The sequence below is a fragment of the Mobula birostris genome, chromosome 22, assembly GCF_030028105.1.
Source record: "Mobula birostris isolate sMobBir1 chromosome 22, sMobBir1.hap1, whole genome shotgun sequence".
Classification (NCBI taxonomy): domain Eukaryota; kingdom Metazoa; phylum Chordata; class Chondrichthyes; order Myliobatiformes; family Myliobatidae; genus Mobula; species Mobula birostris.
In genome coordinates, this window is record NC_092391.1 from 18928221 (window position 1) to 18949941 (window position 21721).

General features: G+C 46.2%; 1 protein-coding gene across 1 annotated transcript in view; it reads right to left on the minus strand.

Moving 5' to 3' along the window:
• The window catches only part of LOC140186215 (adenylate kinase isoenzyme 1-like), a 173256-nt gene that overhangs the window by 101495 nt on the left and 50040 nt on the right, over positions 1 to 21721 (minus strand). The window contains exons 4-6 of the mRNA XM_072240199.1: positions 21034 to 21206; positions 19199 to 19312; positions 13280 to 13471 (exon numbers count right to left, since the gene is read on the minus strand). Of these exons, the coding sequence (XP_072096300.1) occupies positions 13280 to 13471; positions 19199 to 19312; positions 21034 to 21206 (479 nt within the window). The remainder of the gene's footprint in view (positions 1 to 13279; positions 13472 to 19198; positions 19313 to 21033; positions 21207 to 21721) is intronic.

Sequence of the window (21721 nt, forward strand, 5' to 3'; positions counted from 1 at the left end):
CCCTCCAGTGTTCAACGAAGAGTTTTAGAAACAATCAAGCTGAACTCAGCTCTGGCTGGTAGTGTAAGAGGCGCTCTATCAATCCAGCTGCCTGCTATATATTTTTTTTCAAGAACCGATAATCAGGAAGGTTATAAATTGCAAGGACAGGTCTGATTGAATCCCTCTCACACCAACCAACTGGCCACAATCTTATCAGGTTCTCCCACTTAAATGAAAGAAGCTTTTCTTAAATGGATAAATCTTCTTAATCCTTTTATCGATACATCAAAATGAAACCTGTGAGCCATATACAAAAACAACATCAGCTTTCCCAACAGTCCGCTGTAAATTTATATCCTAAAACCAGCTGTGATAGCACAACTTGGTGTGATAGTCACTAAATGTCAACAGCATGGGGGACCATGTAAACAGAATTACACGGAGGCAGGGATTTTATAGCATGACTCACTGTTTAAACAGTGATATTGAAGTTTGAGTAGTTTGTAACAACTAGGGATATAGAGAGGAGGATTCCGAATGGAAGTTTATTAAAGAAACTTCTCTCTTTTTTAACCATATAACCATATAACAATTACAGCATGGAAACAGGCCATCTCGGCCCTTCTAGTCCGTGCCGAACTCTTACTCTCACCTAGTCCCACCGATCTGAACTCACCCCATAACCCTCCATTCCTTTCCTGTCCATATATCTATCCAATTTAACTTTAAATGACAACATCAAACCTGCCTCAACCACTTCTGCTGGAAGCTCGTTCCACACAGCTACCACTCTCTGAGTAAAGAAGTTCCCCCTCATGTTACCCCTAAACTTTTGCCCTTTAACTCTCCACTCATGTCCTCTTGTTTGAATCTCCCCCACTCTCAATGGAAAAAGCCTATCCACGTCAACTCTATCTATCCCCCTCATAATTTTAAATACCTCTAGCAAGTCCCCCCTCAACCTTCTACGTTCCAAAGAATAAAGACCCAACTTGTTCAACCTTTCTCTGCAACTTAGGTGATGAAACCCAGGTAACATTCTAGTAAATCTTCTCTGTACTCTCTCTATTTTGTTGACACCTTTCCTATAATTCAGTGACCAAAACTGTACACAATACTCCAAATTTGGCCTCACCAATGCCTTGTACAATTTCAACATTACATCCCAACTCCTATACTCAATGCTCTGATTTATAAAGGGCAGCATATCAAAAGCTTTCTTCACCACCCTATCCACATGAGATTCCACCTTCAGGGAACTTTGCACCATTATTCCTAGATCCCTCTGTTCTACTGCATTTTTCAAGGCCCTACCATTTACCATGTATGTCCTATTTTGATTAGTCCTACCAAAATGTAGCACCTCACATTTATCAGCATTAAACTCCATCTGCCATCTTTCAGCCCACTCTTCTAACTGGCCTAAACCTCTCTGCAAGCTTTGAAAATCTACTTCATTATCCACAACTCCACCCATCTTAGTATCATCTGCATACTTACTCATCCAATTTACCACCCCATCATCCAGATCATTAATGTATATGACAAACAACATTGGACCCAGTACAGATCCCTGAGGCACACCACTAGTCACCGGCCTCCAATCTGACAAACAGTTATCCACCACTACTCTCTGGCAACTCTCATCCAGCCACTGCTGAATCCATTTTACTACTTCAATATTAGTCCCTAATGATTGAACCTTCCTAACTAACCCTCCGTGTGGAACCTTGTCAAAGGCCTTACTGAAGTTCATATAGACACCATCCACCACTTTACCCTCGTCAACTTTCCTAGCAACCTCTTCAAAAAATTCAATAAGATTTGTCAAACATGACCTTCCACGCACAAATCCATGTTGACTGTTCCTAATCAGACCCTGCTATCCAGATAATTATATACACCATCTCTAAGAACACTTTCCATCAATTTACACACCACTGATGTCAAACTCATAGGCCGATAATTGCTAGGTTTACTCTTAGAACCCTTTTTAAACAATGGAACAACATGAGCAATATGCCAATCCTCCGGCACTATCCCCGTTTCTAATGACATTAGAAATATTTCTGTCAGAGCCCCTGCTATTTCCACACTAACTTCCCTCAAGGTCCTAGGGGATATCCTGTCAGGACCTGGAGACTTATCCACTTTTATATTCCTTAAAAGTGCCAGTACTTCCTCTTCTTTAATCATAGTTTCCATAACTACCCTATCTGTTTCCCTTATCTTACACAATTCAATATCCTTCTCCTTAGTGAATACCAAAGAAAAGAAATTGTTCAGAATCTCCTCCATCTCTTTTGGCTCCGCACATAGCTGTCCATCTGATTCTCTAAGGGACCAAATTTATCCCTCACTATCCTTTTGCTATTAATATAACTGTAGAAACCCTTTGGATTTATTTTCACCTTACTTGCCAAAGCAGCCTCATATCTTCATTTAGCTTTTCTAATTCCTTTCTTAAGATTCTTTTAACATTCCTCGAGCACCTCATTTACTCCATGCTTCCTACATTTATTGTAGATATCTCTCTTTTTCCAAACCAAGTTTCCAATATCCCTTGAAAACCATGGCTCTCTCAAACTTTTAACCTTTCCTTTCAATCTAACAGGAACATAAAGATTCTGTACCCTCAAAATTTATCCTTTAAGTGACCTCCATTTCTCTATTACATTCTTCCCATAAAACAAATTGTCCCAATTCACTCCTTCTAAATCCTTTCGCATCTCCTCAAAGTTAGCCTTCCTCCAATCAAAAATCTCAAACCTGGGTCCAGGCCTATCCTTCTCCATAATTATATTGAAACTAATAGCATTGTGATCACTGGACCCGAAGTGCTCCCAAATACAAACCTCCGTCACCTGACCTATCTCATTCCCTAACAGGAGATCCAACACTGCCCCTTCTCCAGTTGGTACCTCTATGTATTGCTGCAAAAAACTATCCTGTACACATTTTACAAACTCCAAACCATCCAGCCCTTTTACAGTATGGACTTCCCAGTCTATGTGTGGAAAATTAAAATCTCCCACAATCACAACCTTGTGCTTACTACAAATATCTGCTATCTCCTTACAAATTTGCTCCTCCAATTCTTGCTCCCCATTTGGTGGTCTATAATACACCTCCATAAGTGTTACTACATCTTTCCCATTCCTCAGTTCCACCCAAATAGCCTCCCTAGATGAGCCCTCTAATCTATCCTGCCAGAGCACCGCTGTAATATTTTCTCTGACAAGCAATGCAACACTTCTCCCTCTTGTCCCTCCGATTCTATCATACCTGAAGCAATTAAATCCAAGAATATTTAGTTGCCAATCACACCCCTCCTGTAACCATGTTTCACTAATAGCTACCACATCATACTTCCAGGTATCAATCCATGCTTTAAGCTCATCCACCTTTCTTATAATGCTTCCTAGCATTAAAATAAATGCATTTAAGAAACTTTCCACCTCTTACTCTGTTTATCACTAACGATGCAAACAACTTTACTATTTTCTTTATCTTCCTTCTCTCCTACATCTGTTCCTACACTCTGTTTCCCCTCCCCCCTTGTATCTAGTTTAAGTCCACCGGAGCCTCTCTAGCAAACCTACCTACAAGAATATTTGTCCCCCTCCAGTTCAATGGTTGCAATCCTGAGATTGCTATCCTGGAGGTCCTGTCCTTTAACTTGGCTCCTAGCTCACTAAACTCACCTTTCAGGACCTCCTCACTCTTCCTACCCACATCATTAGGTCCTACATGGACCACAACATCCGGCTGCTCACCCTCCCTCTTAAGAACTCGATCCGAGATATCGCGGACCTTGGCACCAGGGAGGCAACAGACCATCCGGGATTCTTGATCTCTTCCACAGAACCTCTTATCTGTCCCCCTAACTATCAAATCCCCTATCACTACTGCTCTCCTCCTTTCCCTTCCGAGTTGAGGGTCCCATCTCGGTGCCAGAGACACAACCACTGCAACTTGTCCCTGGTAGGTCGTCCCCATCAACAGTATCCAAAACGATGTACTTATTATTGGTGGGAATGGCCACAGGGGTGCTCTGCTCATTCTGTCTATTCCCCTTCCCTCTCCTGACAATCACCCAGCTACCTGTCTCCTGACTTTTAGGGGTGGCTATCTCCCTGCAACTCCTGTCTATTTCTGCCTCTGCCTTCCGAATGATCCGAAGTTCATCCAGCTCCAATTCCCTAACTCGGTTTGTCAGGAGCTGCAGCTGGATGCACCTTTTACAGGTGTAGTCATCAGGGACAATTGTGCTCACCCTGACTTCCCACATACTGCAAATGGAGCACTCAACTGCCCTAACTGCTGCCTCCATTACCTACTCCTAATGTAATTAGATTTATTAAAGGAACTTACCCGGCCTTACCTCACTTGGAGTGAAGCTCTTCCTCAGCCTCTGCACGCCAAAGCCTTCCTATTCTGTCTCCCTCTACTCTGTCGCCCGCTCCATTAATCTGCTCTCTTTTAAACATTCCCGCTGCCTCACGGTCCGACTTACACGCACTTACGCAGTCGTGCCCCGTTCAACTGCCGAAGAAATGACTGACTTCCACAAACTGCTCTCTTTTAAACACTCCCGCTGCCTCACGGTCCGAATTACATGCGTTTGTGCAGTCGTGCCCCATTCAACTGCTAAAGAAAATTTTTGATTCCCCACCTTGGCTATCCTCTCTCCCTTCTCTCTTCCTCACCTGCCCATCATCTCCCTCTTGTCATCCGCCTCATTCCCTTTTGTCCATGATACACTGTCCTCTCCTATCAGATACCTTCTTCCTCAGCCCTTTGCCTCTTCCACGTATCACCTTCCAGCTTCTTAATTCATCCTCCCTTCCCCTGGTCTCACCTATCCCCTGGCACCTTGTGCTCCCCCCCTCCCCCAAGCATCCATTTGGCTTCTGTCCCCTTCCTTTCCAGTCCCGATGAAGGGTCTCAGCCCAAAACGTTGACGGTTTATTCCCCCTCCCCATCGACACTACCTGACTATTTACTCTTTTCCATTGGCTTGCTGAGTTCGTCCAGCATCTTGGGGGTGTTGCTCGAGATTTCCAGCATCTGAAGAAACTCTTGTGGCAATGGAACTAACTTCATGCTCCAGTAAATTACGGCTCTTTTCAACTGGACACTTATTTCTTACATACAAGATATAAAACTTTATGTCTTGACACCCAGGTGAAGATGTCATGTGAAGATTGTCCAATTAGATCAAATTAAAACTATTCAGCAGAACTATTGTCCGAGCTTATCTCAATAGACATGGTGAAAGAGAGCAAACACAAGAAGATCTGCAGATGCAGGAAATCCAAAGCACCAGACACAAAGTGCTGGAGAAACTCAGCAAGTCAGGCAACATCTACGGAAAAGAGTTAAGAGTCAACGTTTCGGGCCAAGTCTCTTCTTTAGGACTCATGGTGAAGGAAGGCTCCTGAATACCCCCTTCATCTGTAACTGGCAACTCCTGGGAAAGATAAAATAATCTGAGAAATTCTATCCCAACTCTGGGTTCCCGAAGATCTAGGTAATGGCCTACCTACACACAGGGTGATGTTAGCCACAGGAAGGGACCCTACGCAGAGATTAAATAAACAACCGCCGAGTCAGGATTTCCACAGAGACAGGTAATTATTAAGTTCAAGCAAGGCTCTCCTAAAACATAATTTAGCCCCACGTGCCAATAGCTTGCAGAGATAATCACTTGATTCCCCTGATTCAGGCAAATTGCGGCAAATCACTCTGGGGCTAAAAGTTCACCGTCGCACATTGGTTACCAGGCTTTACAATGCAATTTTAAAAGTGAGCTACTCGGCCACAGGATACATCACAGATGGAAAGAGCCCTATCCCAGACTATCCTAACAATCTCCTTCAGCAGGAGCTGGTCCTCTCTAATAGAGCAGTTAATTAACTTGGATCTCTGTAGCTCAGGACCATCCACCCAATCCTTTGAGAGAGGACTTCATGATGACCTGACACTCAGAGTGGGTGAAAACGATTGGGGTTACTATTCACGTGGAGGAGGAGGTTGAGGGGATACAGGGTCTGTGTCTCTCTTATAACCTCTGGAACGTAGAGCGCACGGAAGCGCAGTGGTTCACGCCACGCTTTCCAGTACAGGCGACCCGGGCTCATCTCCCATCTCTCCCTTTAAGGAGTTTGTACGTTCTCCCCCTGACCGCGTGGGTTTCCTCCGGGTGCTCCGGTTTCCTCCCACAGTCCAAAGTCGTACCGGATGGTAGGTTAAATGGTCATTGTGAAGTGAATAGGATCGAGTTAAATTGCAGGATTACTGAGCAGCATAGCTCAAAGGGCTGGAGGGCCTATTCTGGCTGTATCTCAATAGATAAACAACAATAATAACAGCACAGTACAGGCCCTTCAGCCCACAATATTATGCTGACCTCTTAACCTACTCGAAGATCAATTTAACCTTTCCCTTCCACATGACCCTCCAGTTTTCTATCATCCATGTGCCCATCTGAGCGTTTCTTCCACATCTCCAATGGACTTGACTCTAACAGCACCCCTGGCAGCATTCCACCCCCCCCTCCCACACACTGTGTACCTGCTTCTGACAACCCTCCTGTATCTTTCACCAATCATTTTAAAATACGAGCTACTTCCAGCCTAGGAAATAGCTTTCCCAGTGTTACTGTGGCAAGTGTGACAAGGTTATGGCCTGCCTCTGGATGAAGAAGCGGAACTAGATCTCATTCCCTTCTGCCACGGTCACCTTGCCTCAGTGAATGGTGTCCTTGTCCCTGACCAGAAAGTTGCGGGTTCAAGTGCTGCTGCAGTAGGTATTCCACTCTCAGAGATGCCGAGCCACTAAACCCCAGCATTATCAGCCCTCTTGGATGTGGAAGCTTTAGAGAAAGTTCAAAAGAGTACCAGGGTACTGCCTGGAGTTGAGAGCATGTCCTATGAGGGTAGGTTGAGTAAACTAAAGCACTTTACACGCTGTCGGAGCAGTGTTGCCAGGATAATCAAGGACACGACCCACCCAGCCAGCACACTTTTCGTCCCTCTTCCCTCCGGGAAAAGGCTCAGGACCTTGAAGACTCGTACGGCCAGATTTGGGAACAGCTTCTGACTGCTGAACGGATCCTGACCCGGATCTGGGCCGTACCCTCCAAATCGCCGGACCTGCCTCTCGGTTTTTTTTGCACTACCTTACTTTCCCTTTTCTATTTTCTGTTTATGATTTATAATTTAAAATTTTAATATTTATTATCAATTTGTACTCCAGGGAGCACAAAGAGCAGAATCAAATATCGCTGTGATGATTGTACGCTCTAGTATCAATTGTTTGGTGACAATAAAGTATAAAGTATAAAACTTTTCTCTTTGGAGTGAAGGTGGCTGAGAAGAGACTTGATAGAGATGTACAAGATGATAAGAGGCATAGATTGAGTGGACAGCCAGAGACTTTTCCCTCAGGGCAAAAATGGCTAGTACAAGGGGGGATAATTTTTAAGGTGATTGAAGGAAAGTATAGGGGGAATGTCAGAGCACAGAGAGTAGTGTGTGCATGCCAGGGATGGTAGATTCATTAGGGTCATTTAAGAGACTCTTAGGTAGGCACTTGGATGAAAGGAAAATGGAGGATAACGTGAGAGGGAAGGGTCAGATTGATCTCAGAGTAGGTTAAAGGGTCAGCACAACATTGTGGGCTGAAGGGTCTGCACTGTGCTGTTGCGCTCAAAGTTCTCTCACAGGAGTGTGGTGTACGGAGGTGTCATGATTAACGTGTCAGACAAGCAACCAACTGTTGATCCAGAAGCAATCCAATTATTATGAAAGGGATATTTAAATTCAAGATAAAAACATCTGAAATTTAATGGAGCAAAGCTTAGTCACAGGATCTATGTAAAAACCAGTCTACTTCTCCTTCTGAAGAGGAGGCGTCGTCCTCCTCCATTCAGGCCTACTTATGACTCCAAAGCAACTGATATGATTGATATTGGAGCACCTCTTCTATTTAAGAGCAATTCAAGATGCAAAACAGGTGTTGGCAATGAAATCCACATCCAATGATTGAATAAGTAAAAAGATCCCAGTGCACTACTCAATAAAGAGGATTTACAAGCGTTTTAGACAAAGCTTCTTCACAGTAGAGCTTCACAGCCTTCAAATGACCAGAGACCCAGATGACCAGTGCGCAAGGAGACAGTCTTACGACCTGTTTGCTTTGCTGAGAGTACTCTTCGATTCCAGCTTCTCAGCCAAAACAACTAATTAATTCCTGATTTACAAGAAAATAAATTCTCAAAACCTCTTCTCCCTTGGCAACCCACGTCCAGTCATTAAGAGTGAATGATCCTTCTGAGGCAGAGAGAGAGCAGGTGAGACAGAAAGGTTTCTAACTGGGCTGATGTCGTATGATATGTTAATTGGATGATTCATTCAGACATCTGACTGAAAATTGGAAATAATATGCTCATGAGAGCATAGCTTCTGTCGCAGGGTTTGCCTTTGTTCTGTCTGTTCATCTCTTCCTCCACTTTGCAAATAATAAAAGCCTGAAGCCATTTCTCCGGCTGTTCAGATTCTTGTCAGTTTTGAGCCCTCAATTTCTTGCTGAAACTTGCCTTTCTCTGCAGGTGCTGTGCCTTGCTGGTGTCTAGTTCCTGGGGAGGTAACACGTTCCCCCCCGTGCCCCTGGGGTAATAAAATATCTACATCTGTGTCTGTAGGTTGTACCGTGGAGAGCCTTTTAACCGGCTGCATTGCCATCTGGTACAGGGGGGTGGGGAGCTACTGCAGAGGATCGAAGTAAGCTGCTGAGAGTTGTAAAAATTAGTCAGCTCCATCATGGGCTCTGGCCTTCGTAATATGCAGGACATCTTCAAGGAGCAGTGCCTCACAGGGGCAGAGTCGATCAATAGGGACTTCCATCACCCAGGCCATGCCCTCTTCTTATTGTTACCATCAGGAAGGAGGTACAGAAGCCTGAAGGCACACAGTCAGCGATTCAGGAACAGCCTCTGCCATCCGTTTTCTGAACGGACATTGAACCCCTGAACACTACCTCACTACTTTTTTATTTCCATTTTTTTTTTTTGCACGACTTATTTAACTATATATGAACTGCAATTCACAGTTTTTTCTATATTGTCCTGTACTGCTTTGTACTGCTGCTCCAAAGTTAACAAATTTTGCGACGTATGCCGGTGATATTAAACCAGATTCTGATTCTAGTAGATATCAGCAGTGTCCGTCTTGGAGCTGTCAAGGTCCTAGTATCTCCTGCTAATCGTAGCCCAGAATCATGCAGAATCCTGCCTTTGGATACCTTAATTCTCGGCCCCAAACAGCCCTTCCAGATGAGGCAATACTTCACCTGCAAATCTGCTGGGGTTTGGCTATTGCATCTGGTGTTCCCAAGGTGGCCTTCTCTACATTGGTGAGATCCATTGTAAACTGGGGGACCGCCTCGTCGAACACCTTTTAATTCTGACTCCCATTTCTGCTTCAACATGCCAGTCCACGGGCTCCTCTTATGCCAAGTTGTGATCACCCTCGGGGTGGATGAGCAACACCTGATATTCCATCTGGGTAGCCTCCAACCCGTTGGCATGAATAGTGATTTCTCCTTCTGGTAAAAAAAAGTTTTTCCCTCCTCCTCCCTCTTTCTCTATTCCCCCACTCTAGCCTTTTACCCCTCCTCACCTGCCTATCAGCTCCACTGGGTCCCCTCCTCCTTCCCTTTTTCATATGGTCCACCCTCCTCTCTTGCCCTTGACCTTTCACCCATCACCTTCCAGCAAACCTCCTTCCCCTCCCCCCACCTTTTTATTCTGGCATCTTCGCTCTTTCGGCCCTGAAGAAGCGTCTCGGCTCGAAACGTAGACTGTTTATTCATTCCCATATTTGCTGCCTGACTTGTTGAGTTCCTCCAGCATTTTGTGTGCATTGAAAAGGCACTGCTTGTTTTATTTTGAGCAATACACAAAACACTGGAGAAGCTCAGAAGGTCAGGCAGCAAATCGGGGGAATACAGTCGATGTTTCAGGCCATGACTGACCCTGATGAAATGTCTTGGCTAAAACTTTGACAGTTTATTTCCCTCCATTGCAGCTGCCTGACTCGCTGAGTTCCTCCAGCACTTCGTGTGTGTTGTTCAAGATTTCCAGCATCTGCAGAATCCCTTGTGTCTCGGTTTTGTTTCATTTGGTTTGGCACAGCATTGTAGGCCAAAAGCCCTGTTCCTGTGCTCCGGTTTCTATTCTGAGGTCATTTCTAGGCAGGGAGTGTAGAGGGGATATTTAAGCCTCCAAATTCAAAGGAAATAAATCCTTGAAGGAAACTACATCTTGAACTTTTCAGAAATTTCCTTGTACTAATGCTGCTGAATAATAATCGGTCTGAAGCCTTAACTGTGCAGAGGGAGCTAGCATGTGCACAATGGAGCTAAACGTTCTGCTGAAGTTTCCATGATGGCTAAATTAAAGCCATTGTTCTCCCTATACCTCCCTGCCATACATCCAGTGTCACACCCTGCTGATTTCAATGCACAGCCACTTCAGGCATTTTGCTAAGCCACTGAAGCACAGCTTTATGGCAGCAATGACCAGGGTCCAGTTCCTGCCACTGCCTATACATTCTCCCTGTGGCTGTGTGGGTTCCCTCCCACATCTCAAAGACGGACTCGTTAAGGTTAGTAAACTGTGGGCATGCAACGTTGGCACGGCAACACTTGCAGGCTGCCCCCAGCACACCTTTGGACTGTGTTACTCGCAGGCAAAAACAACACATTTCACTGTGTGTTTCAATGCACGCCTGACAAATAAAGCCAATCGTGCAAACGTGGATAACGTAGGCTCTGCTGCCCGCCCATGGGATGGACTGAACTTCTTATGTAAGGGGGGGGTGGTATCCCTGGCCAGCACAGAGCCTGTGCCCACTTCTAATTGCCCCTGCTATGTACGCTAATGATAACCAGGGTCACCATAGCGGGATAGCCTGGTTTATTTAATTGCTTGAATTTATAAGTGGTGGGTTCTGAACTCACGTCACCAGATTCTGCTTACTAATCCAGAAATTCGGTTACTATGTTCTAAACCCTTCTGATCAGCAACTTTCGCAGCAGAGTGGTCACTGATATCATAACGTAACTTTAAAAAATAGGATTCAGGGCAGCTGAAGTTGGTAGATCAAAAGTAGGTGTCAAAATGGTTGTTGTGATGCGTCTAGTGTGATGGCATAGTGGGTAGTGCCTTTCGCTCCCATTTTCAGCTTCCACCACCGGCCAGCAGTCTTGCGAGAAGGAGAGCTGAATGTGTAAGTCTCTCCCTGCCAGTACACAACCTCTCCAACAGCAAGCCCCACGTAGTGCCTCCTCACTGGCGACACATGGAAACCGAGCACCTTTCGGACTCAGGCTGAACCACAGAGGACGAGGAGGAGGTCTGGCCCCTGCACACGGAGCACGCAGGCCCACCGGTGAGTGGACACGCCCTGGTGCTCATAAATTGACCCACTGCCTTGTGGGCAGCCTCGGGAGAGATGAAGGCTACAGGAGTAAACGCAGACAGCATATCCGGAGTGGAGCCCCTAAGGTATCTGGACGTCATTGAACATCCTCCCGGCAGCTCCTGCAGCCAAGCTGGTGCCACACATATTGCTCCAGAAGCTTTCCTTTGGACTACACCGGTGAGGGCGAGAGGGGGATCCTGACGACTGGACATCTTGGGATCTTCATACCTTTCACCCAGACTTGTGATGATGATCATCACCCATTGTCCTTCAAAACAGTTGGAAGCCAACCAACCATAGAAGCAGGTGATTTGACACAGCAAACTTATGCCAGCTTACCAGAGTAATCTAATCAGTCCCATCTCCCCTGTTTATTCTCCCTAACGTTGAACATTGGCTCCTGATCTGAAACATCGAACATTCACTTCCTGCTACAGATGCAGCCTGATCTGTTGAGTCCCTCCAGCAGATTGCTCATTGCTCCCTTCTTGACGTCTGGACACTCCAATATCTTTACAGCCAATAAAATCTTGACACCATTTTAATGCAGGCCACCACTTTGCAGTTCATTTCAATTCTGATTTTTTAATTATTATTTAGAGGTACTGCACAACGAGCCCGCGCTGCCCAATTTCACCCGTGTGACCAATTAACCTACTAACCCGTACATCTTTGGAATGTGGGAGGAAACCAGAGCACCAGGAGGAAACCCACATGGTCACAGGGATAATGTACAAATTCCTAACGGGCATCGGCAGGAATTGAACCCGCGTCACTGGCATTGTAACAGCATTGCGCTTAACCGCCACACTACCATGCAATGCAATAATAACCCAAACAATCAGCTTGCTGAGGGACAGACGGTGGCCATGACACTACGAGTAACCGCTCAGACCTTCACAATGATAGTGCTGTATTGCTCTCATCCAACTGTGAGGGCAGAGAGACTTATGTATAGCAAAATACTAACTTCAGCAACCAACCTTTAGACCCGAATGTGAATTGTAGGCTAAATTTAAAATGCAGCCCAGCACAACTGTTTCCTAGAGCTGTTGACAGGAGGCATTTGAAAAACCAGACAATCTGGATTAACATGCACTTTGGGTGCCTGGAGTGGGGGTGTGAAAATTAGATGTAAGTCAAAAGAAGCATTGTAGATACGGTGTAAATGTAGAATTGTCCTTTCATTTTTTAGTACGTACTACTGGGTCAAACAGGCCTCTCTCTTCAGAGAGCGTCTCATTCTGTCGAATAAAAGACTACTTTATGTCTACTGGCTGCGTCTGTCTGGTGACTTTGTTCACATGACGACAGAGAGGAAGCGAAGACCGCAGTTGATGGAAATCTGAAACAAAACCAAGGGACGCTGTAAAGACTCAGCAGGTCAGGCAGCATCAACAGAGAGAGAGAAAAACAGAGTTCAGGTCAATGACACGTCCGAACTGAAACTGTTCACACTGCTCCTCCCTCCATGGATGCTGCCTGGCTGGCTGAGTGTTTCAGCATTTTCTGCTTCTAGGTAACCTCCTTGACTCAACAAAAGGCGACAGCTCCCTCAGCAGTGCACCCAATGTGGATTCTGATTATATACCCAGCTCTACGGAGGGAGACTTAAACCCTCAGAAACAAAAGCACAACACAACACAGAATTGTTTGCCAACAATTATGCTAAAAAGACTTAAACATAACTCTCAAAAAGCATTACGAATAAATGCTTAAAACAGAATGAAAAAGGACAGGAAAACTCTCAATAACAAAATGCAAAGACTTCAAATCACTTTGTGAGCAGTGATGCACTGTGGCCTTACCCGAATAATGAGCTCCTTTTCCTGGTAATACTTCACAATCAGGTTGATGTTCTGCTTGAAGGTCTCGACCCTGCGCTCGATGGCGTGCCTGTTATCATCCAGCCGGCCTTGCTGCATAGCTCGCTTCTCCAGCCGCTGTCGCAAGCGGTGGTTGGAGCAGGCCAGGAGAAGCACCAGGTCCGGAGAGCCGATCTGCATTAAGCACGCATAGAAAGGAAACAGGTTTCAACGACTCGAGGAGGAACAGTCAGGTAGTGGAGGTGATCCCAAGGCAGCAAAAGGGTTAAGGTGGGCACGAGGAAAGAGAGTTAGCATTCCAGCTTAGTGGCTTGCAAGACTGAACTTGTTCGGAGGTCCCTGGGTATTGATGTCAGCAGATGAACGAGGTGAACTCTGCAGGTTTCACAGTCCCTGTTGACAGGCTGAACACCCCACTGTAGCCCAATCTACAGAATGCAGTCCAATAGATTTGTTCAAGCTTAAATCTACAACACACACTACCTCACACCACACGCTGCCATCGATTCTTCAGCCAACCAACACAGCCTCGGTCACTGTAGTCTACTAAGATTCTGGCGACTTTCTGCGCACAACTTATCTTTTCCTTGTGCATGCTGCTTTCTAAGACGCTGTGTGACTGGAGAAGGAAGCCTGGAGGTCAGTCCTAGATTTGGAGGACTGCCCGAGCATGTGGGAGGGAGGAAAGGGGCTGGTTTTGCTGCTGTGTCTGTTCTACTGAACACCGTTGCCATGCTCTGCGGGCTGCTGAATGTTTGGCAACACTTGCAGCCAGCCTCCTGCACGTCTGGAGTCTGAGCTGGTTGCAACGCAAACTACGCACTTTGCTCCACGCTTCCACGTACAGTACATCCAAGAGGGCCAAAACCTTGTCATTGGGTTTGGAGGCTTGTCTGCCTCGATAACCCGGAGAGAGATGTTGACTGGAGTCAGGGCTTTATGCTTTGGATCGTGGTAGGATCACCCATGCCAAACTGGTCAAAGGTAGAGGCCAGACTAAGAGTGGTCCACTGGTCCTCCAGGTTTGGAGGTTCAGCTTAGGGCTAACAAACCTAACTGGTAAAACAAAGTTGTTACGGAAACAGTGATGAAGAATCTTTCTACACCTGAGTGCGATGGTATTCCTGAGTCTCCACCTGGGACTTGGATGACTGACAGTAAACACAGAGGAAGCTACTGACATGATAAAGAAATCCCTGAACACCACCAGAGATGGAGGACCTTCATTGCTGCCCTAAAAGCTGTTACAGGCACCAAGTTCCATGTACATAGAAACAGAAAATAGGTGCAGGAGTAGGCCATTCAGCCCTACGAGCCTGCACCGCCATTCAGTATGATCATGGCTGATCATCCAACTTAGAACCCTGTACCTGCCTTCCCTCCATACCCCCCGATCCCTTTAGCCACAAGGGCCATATCTAACTCCCTCTTAAATATAGCCAATGAACTGGCCTCAACTGTTTCCTGTGGCAGAGAATTCCACAGATTCACCACTCTCTGTGTGAAGAAGTTTTTCCTAATCTCGGTCCTAAAAGGCTTCCCCTTTATCCTCAAACTGTGACTCCTTATTCTGGACTTCCCCAACATCGGGAACAATCTTCCTGCATCTAGCCTGTCCAATCCCTTTAGGATTTTATATGCTTCAATCAGATCCCCCCCTCAATCTTCTAAATTCCAACGAGTATAAGCCTAGTTCATCCAGTCTTTCATCATATGAAAGTCCTGCCATCCCAGGAATCAATCTGGTGAACCTTCTTTGTACTCCCTCTATGGCAAGGATGTCTTTCCTCAGATTAGGGGACCAAAACTGCACACAATACTCCAGGTGTGGTTTCACCAAGGCCTTGTACAACTGCAGTAGTACCTCCCTGCTCCTGTACTCAAATCCTCTTGCTATGAATGCCAGCATACCATTCGCCTTTTTCACCGCCTGCTGTACCTGCATGCCCACTTTCAATGACTGGTGTATAATGACACCCAGGTCTCGTTACACCTCCCCTTTTCCTAATCGGCCACCATTCAGATAATAATCTGTTTTCCTGTTTTTGCCACCAAAGTGGATAACTTCACACTTATCCACATTAAATTGCATCTGCCATGAATTTGCCCACTCACCTAACCTATCCAAGTCACCCTGCATCCTCTTAGCATCCTCCCCACAGCTAACACTGCCGCCCAGCTTCGTGTCATCTGCAAACTTGGAGATGCTGCATTTAATTCCCTCATCCAAGTCATTAATATATATTGTAAACAACTGGGGTCCCAGCACTGAGCCTTGCAGTACCCCACTAGTCACTGCCTGCCATTCTGAAAAGGTCCCGTTTATTTCCACTCTTTGCTTCCTGTCTGCCAACCAATTCTCTATCCACATCAATACCTTACCCCCAATACTGTGTGCTTTAAGTTTGCACACTAATCTCCTGTGTGGGACCTTGTCAAAAGCATGTGATAAATAACTCTACTGGGTGTTTTTTTACAGACCACCCAATAGTAACAGGGACATCGAGGAGCAGATAGGGAGACAGATTCTGGAAAGGTGTAACAATAACAGGGTTGTCGCGATGGGAGATTTTAATTTCCCCAATATTGATTGGCATCTTCCTAGGGTGAGGGGTTTAGATGGGGTGGAGTTTGTTGGTGTGTTCAGGAAGGTTTCCTGACACAGTATGTAGATAAACCTCCAAGAGGGGAGGCTGTACTTGATCTGGTATTGGGAAATGAATCTGGTCAGGTGTCAGATCTCTCAGTGGGAGAGCATTTTGGAGACAGTGATCACAATTCCATCTCCTTTACTGTAACATTGGAGAGGGATAGGAACAGACAAGTTAGGAAAACTTTTAATTGGAGTCAGGGGAAATATGAAGCTATCAGGCAGGAACTTGGAAGCACAAATTGGGAATAGATGTTCTCAGGGAAATGTACGACAGAAATGTGACAAATGTTCAGGTGATATTTGAGTGGCGTTCTGCATAGATACATTCCAATGAGACAGGGAAAGGATGGCAGGGTACAGGAACCATGGTGTACAAAGGCTGCAGAAAATCTACTCAAGAAGAAAAGCTTACGAAAGGTTCAAAAAACTAAGTAATGATAGGGATCTAGAAAATTATAAGGTTAGCAGGAAGGAGTTTAAGAATGAAATTAGGAGAGCCAGAAAGGGCCATGAGAAGGCCTTGGCAAGCAGGATTAAGGAAACCCCAAGGCATTCTATAAGTACGTGAAGAGCAAGAGGATAAGACATGAGACAATAAGACCAATCAAGTGTGACAGTGGAAGAGTGTGTATGGAACTGGAGGAGATAGCGGAGGTAAGTAGTGAATACTTTGCTTCAGTATTCACTATGGAAAAGGACATTGGCGATTGTAGGGGTGACTTACAGTGGACTGAAAAGCTTGAGCATATAGACATTAAGAAAGAGGATGTGCTGGAGCTTTTGGAAAGCATCAAGTTGGATAAATCACCGGGACCGGATGAGATGTACCCTTGGCTACTGTGGGAGGCGAGGGAGGAGATTGCTGAGCCTATGGCGATGATCTTTGCATCATCAATGGGGACGGGAGAGGTTCCGGACGATTGGAGCGTTGCAAATGTCATTCCTTTATACAAGAAAGGGAGTAGAGGTAGCCCAGGAAAATATAGACCAGTGAATCTTACTTCAGTGGTTGGTAAGCTGATGGAGAAGATCCTGAGAGGCAGGATTTATGAACATTTGGAGAGGCATAATATGATTAGGAATAGTCAGCATGGCTTTGTCAAAGGCAGGTCGTGCCTTATGAGCCTGACTGAATTTTTTGAGGATGTGACTAAACACATTGATGAAGGAAGAGCAGTAGATGTAGTGTATATAGATTTCAGCAAGGCATTTGATAAGGTACCCCATGCAAGGCTTATTGAGAAAGTAAGGAAGCATGGGATCCAAGGGGACCTTGCTTTGTGGATCCAGAATTGGCTTGCTCACAGAGGCAAAGAGTGGTTGTAGACAGGTCATATTCTGCATGGAGGCTGGTGACTAGTGGTGTGCCTCAGAAATCTGTTCTGGGACCCCTTGTCTTTGTGATTTTTATAAATGACCTGGATGAGGAAGTGGAGGGATGGGTTAGTAAATTTGACAATGACACAAAGGTTGGAGGTGTTGTGGATAGTGTGGAGGGCTGTCAGAGGTTACAGCGGGACATCGATAGGATGCAAAACTGGGCTGAGAAGTGACCGATGGAGTTCAACCCAGATAAGTGTGAGGTGGTTCATTTTGGTAGGTCAAATATGATGGCAGAATATAGTATTAATGGTAAGACTCTGGGCAGTGTGGAGGATCAGTGGGAACTTCAGGTTCGAGTCCACAGGACGCTCAAACCTGCTGTGCAGGTTGACTCTGTGGTTAAGAAGGCATATGGTGCATTGGCCTTCATCAATTGTGGATTGAGTTAAGGAGCCGAGAGGTAATGTTACAGCTATATAGGACCCTGGTCAGACCCCACTTGGAGTACTGTGCTCAGTTCTGGTCACCTCACTACAGGAAGGATGTGGAAATTATAGAGAGGGTGTAGAGGAGACCAAAGCAACAGCACTTCCAACAACTGGCTACATCCATCCCTTCAGTAATTAAGCATGGTGATTGCCATTACATTTCCTGTGATGGAGGAAGTGGTGATGAGGAACGGTAAAGGTCATTACAGCGGGGAAAGGAGAAAGGCAGAGGAGCTGGGGGAAAATGCTTCAAAGACTTGAACAATGAACGGTAGGACCCTGATGTGTGCGCTAGAGCAGGGGAGGGGCCTGGGTGTACAGATCAATGATTCCTCGAAAATGACATTGCAGGAAGATAGGGTCATAAGAGGTACCTACCTATTGGCACATTGGTCTTTATAAATCAGGGCACTGAGTACAGGAGTTGGGATGTTACGTATAAAACATTGGTAAGGCCAAATTTAGAGTATTATGTGCAGTTCTGGTCACCTAGCAACAACAGAGATATCAACATGCTTGAGAGAGGGTAGGACACACTTACAGGGATGTTGCCAGGTCTTGCGTTATAGGGAAAGGTTGAATAGGTTGGGGCGTTATTCTCTGGAGCATAGGAGAATGAAGGGAGATCTTTTAGAGATATACAAAGTTGTGAGGGGTGTAGATAGGATGAATGCTTACAGGTTCTTTATCCCCCTGGCTGAGACTAGAACTAGAGGTCATCGGTTTAAGGTGAAAGGTGAAACATTTAAGGGGAATCTGAGGGAAATCAGAGGGTGGTGCAAATGTGGAACAAGCTGTCAGAGGAAGTTTCGGGGAAGAGGAAGTGGTAGATGTGAGTCCACTCGTAACAGTTAAGAAAAGTTTATAAAGGTGCATGGATGGGAAGGGTACGGAGGGATATGGTCCAGGTGCAGGTAGATGGTATTAGGCAGAAGATTAGGTTGGCATGAACTGGATGGGCTGAAAGGACCTTTTTCTGTGCCAACAGGATGCCCCACAGATCACCAACCTGCCTGAAGTTCACCGCTCTAAGACACGTCACCCCGGCTGTTTTCTGCTGTTCCTTTAGCATTAAGAAACGAAGGTGCCCAGGTGCCCTCGCACCCACACAGAACTGTTGTTGCTCCCACCTTGTCCTTTGGCTCAGCACAACAACTTGGGTTTAGTCCTGTGCTGTACTAAAAAGCTGACATTCCCATGAATGAGAACCCTAACTTTCACTGCCCAAACCGCACCCCCTGTAATCCTCCTTCATGTCATGTCACCATTTGGTGACGTCACTCAGGGTCATGTGACATTGGTTCAGTACAGGGCTTCAGGGAGGTGTTTGGGCAGCATTGCTTAGGCCAGGTTAGTGGAGCGAGCTCTCATCCTGAGCTCCATGGTGGGACCCTCCCTGTGACAGACTCTGGGGTAAGAGAAGCGGCAGAGCCCCACCTGTTCTTCAAACGTGAAGGCCTGGCTGATCTCCTTAGGAAACCCATCCACGATGAAACCTTTAGCATCTGGGTGCTTCATGAACTGGTGCTTCAGTTCCTCGATGGTCGTTTCCTGAAAGGCCAGAAGGGGCACATTTTGGAGTTTGGTACTTTTAGAACAGAGAACACCTTTACCCCATCTGCAACAAGGCAGTATTTCCCTATGGCCAATCATTTTAGTTCAAGTTTTCACTCCCATTCCAACGTGTCAGTCCATGGCCTTCACTGCCACGATGAAGCCACTCTCAGGATGGACGAGGAACGCCACATATTCTGTCTGGTTATCTTCTGAACTGATAGCATGAACACTGATTTCGCTAACCTTATAATTTCTCCCCCCACTCCCACCACCTCTTCTCTTTTCCATTCCCTATTCTGGCTCCCCTCATCAGCTCCCTCTAGTGCCCCTCCTCCTTCCCTTTCTCCCATAATCCATCTCCTGTCCTATCAGATTCCTTCTTATCCAGCTCTCTACCTTTTCCACCTATCACCTCCCAGCTTCTTACCTTAGCCCCCCTCCCTCCCCACCCACTTCCTTACCCTTCACCTATCACCAGCCAACTTGTGTTCCTTCCTCCCCCCCCCCCCAATCGTCTTTTTCTGGCTTCTCCTTTCTTCCATTTTGTGTGTGTTACTTCTAAACACAGAACAGTACAGCACACTACAGGCCCTTTGGCCCTCAATGTTATGACAACCATTTGATCTACTCTACGATTAATGTAACTCCTCCCTCCCACATAGCCCTCTATTTTCTTTTCATCCACACACCCATCTAAAGTTTTCTTCAAAGTCCCAAATGTATCTGTCTCTACCACCACCACTGACAGATTCCATGCACCCACCACCCTCTGTGTGAAAAACATATCTCCAATATCCCCCTATACTTTCCTTCAAACCACCTTAACAGCTATACCCCCTCATATTACAGTAGCTATTCATTTAACTTTTTAAGATTATAAGACAAAAGAGATTCTCCAGTTGCTGGAAATCTGGAGCAACACAGACAAAATGCTGGAGGAACTCAGCAACAGGTCAGGCAGCATCCATGGAAGGGAATACACCGTCGACGTTTTGGGTCGGGAGCCTTCATCGGAGAAGTTTCTCCCGCATTTTGCGTGCGCTGCTACGTGTTACAAGCAGAACAGGCCCATCAAGTAACACAGGGGTGAAATGCTGGGGTCGTTAACATTACTGTAACATGTATCGACCCGGCTGGTGGCGTACTGGCATCAGCGTTGGACTTTGGGACAAAAGGTCCCGAGTTCCAATCCAGCCGGCTCCCCTGCACGCTTTCCATCCGTGCTGGTGATCTCTTTGGAAACTCACCCGGCGGAAGGCAATGGCAAACCACTGCTGTAACTTTCCTCGTACGCGGTTCCCCATGACGTCAGAGAGGCGTGGAGGGAAATCATCCGCTAACCGGGGAAAAGCCAAACGTGACGTAGCTTTCTTTTAGCAAGATACAGCTAAAAGCTTTTGGAGACACAAGAGACAGCAGGTGACGGAATCTGGAGCAATGAATAATCTGCTAGAAGATCTCAGTAGGAGGAATCAACACAGCCATGGGGAGAATTTACAGACCATTTCGGGAATTGAACCCAGGTCATTGGTGCTGCAGTATTGTTACGCTAACTGCTGTGTTGCTGTGCCCCCCCCTCCCTCCCTACTGCTTCACCCAGGCAGTATTCCATCCAAGCAATATCCAGGCCTGAGCTCACTTAGCTCGCGAGGTCAGCTGATCAGCTGTGAACTGCCACGGACCTGAATGTAGGAGGCCACCCAACAAGTCCTTACCGGAGGTGCCAGCTCCCCATTGGCGATGATCTGAGCAATGAGCTCCCACTTGCAATCGCTGGTGGCGCGGTGCAGCATCTGTCGGCGCAAGACCTCCCCCACCGAAATCGCCTCAAATCCGTAGTGGCGCGCCATCTTGGCGCTCTGTGTGCCCTTCCCGCTCCCGGGACCACCTGTGGAGGGGGCAGAGATCAGAACAGGTGAGGGGCAAAATGGACAATAATGAATACTGGTCCCCAGCCCCACTCATTAACGATGAACCCTGCAAAAATACTGTCCAGGAAGGGCAAGGTGAGGGAGGAGAGGCCCGCAGCTTCGCATGGGCAGAACTACCAGCTCTTGGGATACAGATGGTGGCAGGTTGTCATTCAGAAAGAAAGTTCAAAATTTAAAAATTAAATATCTGCTTCATTTCAAGCAACATACAAAAAGTGCTGGAGGAACTCAGCAGGCCAGGCAAAAAAGTAGTCGAAATTTCAGGCCAAAACCCTTTGGCAGGACTCAAATCCGTAATTGCTTCATTTGCCACACGTACATTGAAACATACAGTGAAGTGCATCATTTGCATCAAATCAAATCAGTGAGAATTGTGCTGGGCAGCCCGCAAGTGTTACCATGTTTCCGGCACCAACAGAGCATGCCCGCGACTCACTAGCCCTAACCACGTGTCCTTGGTGAGTGGGAGGAA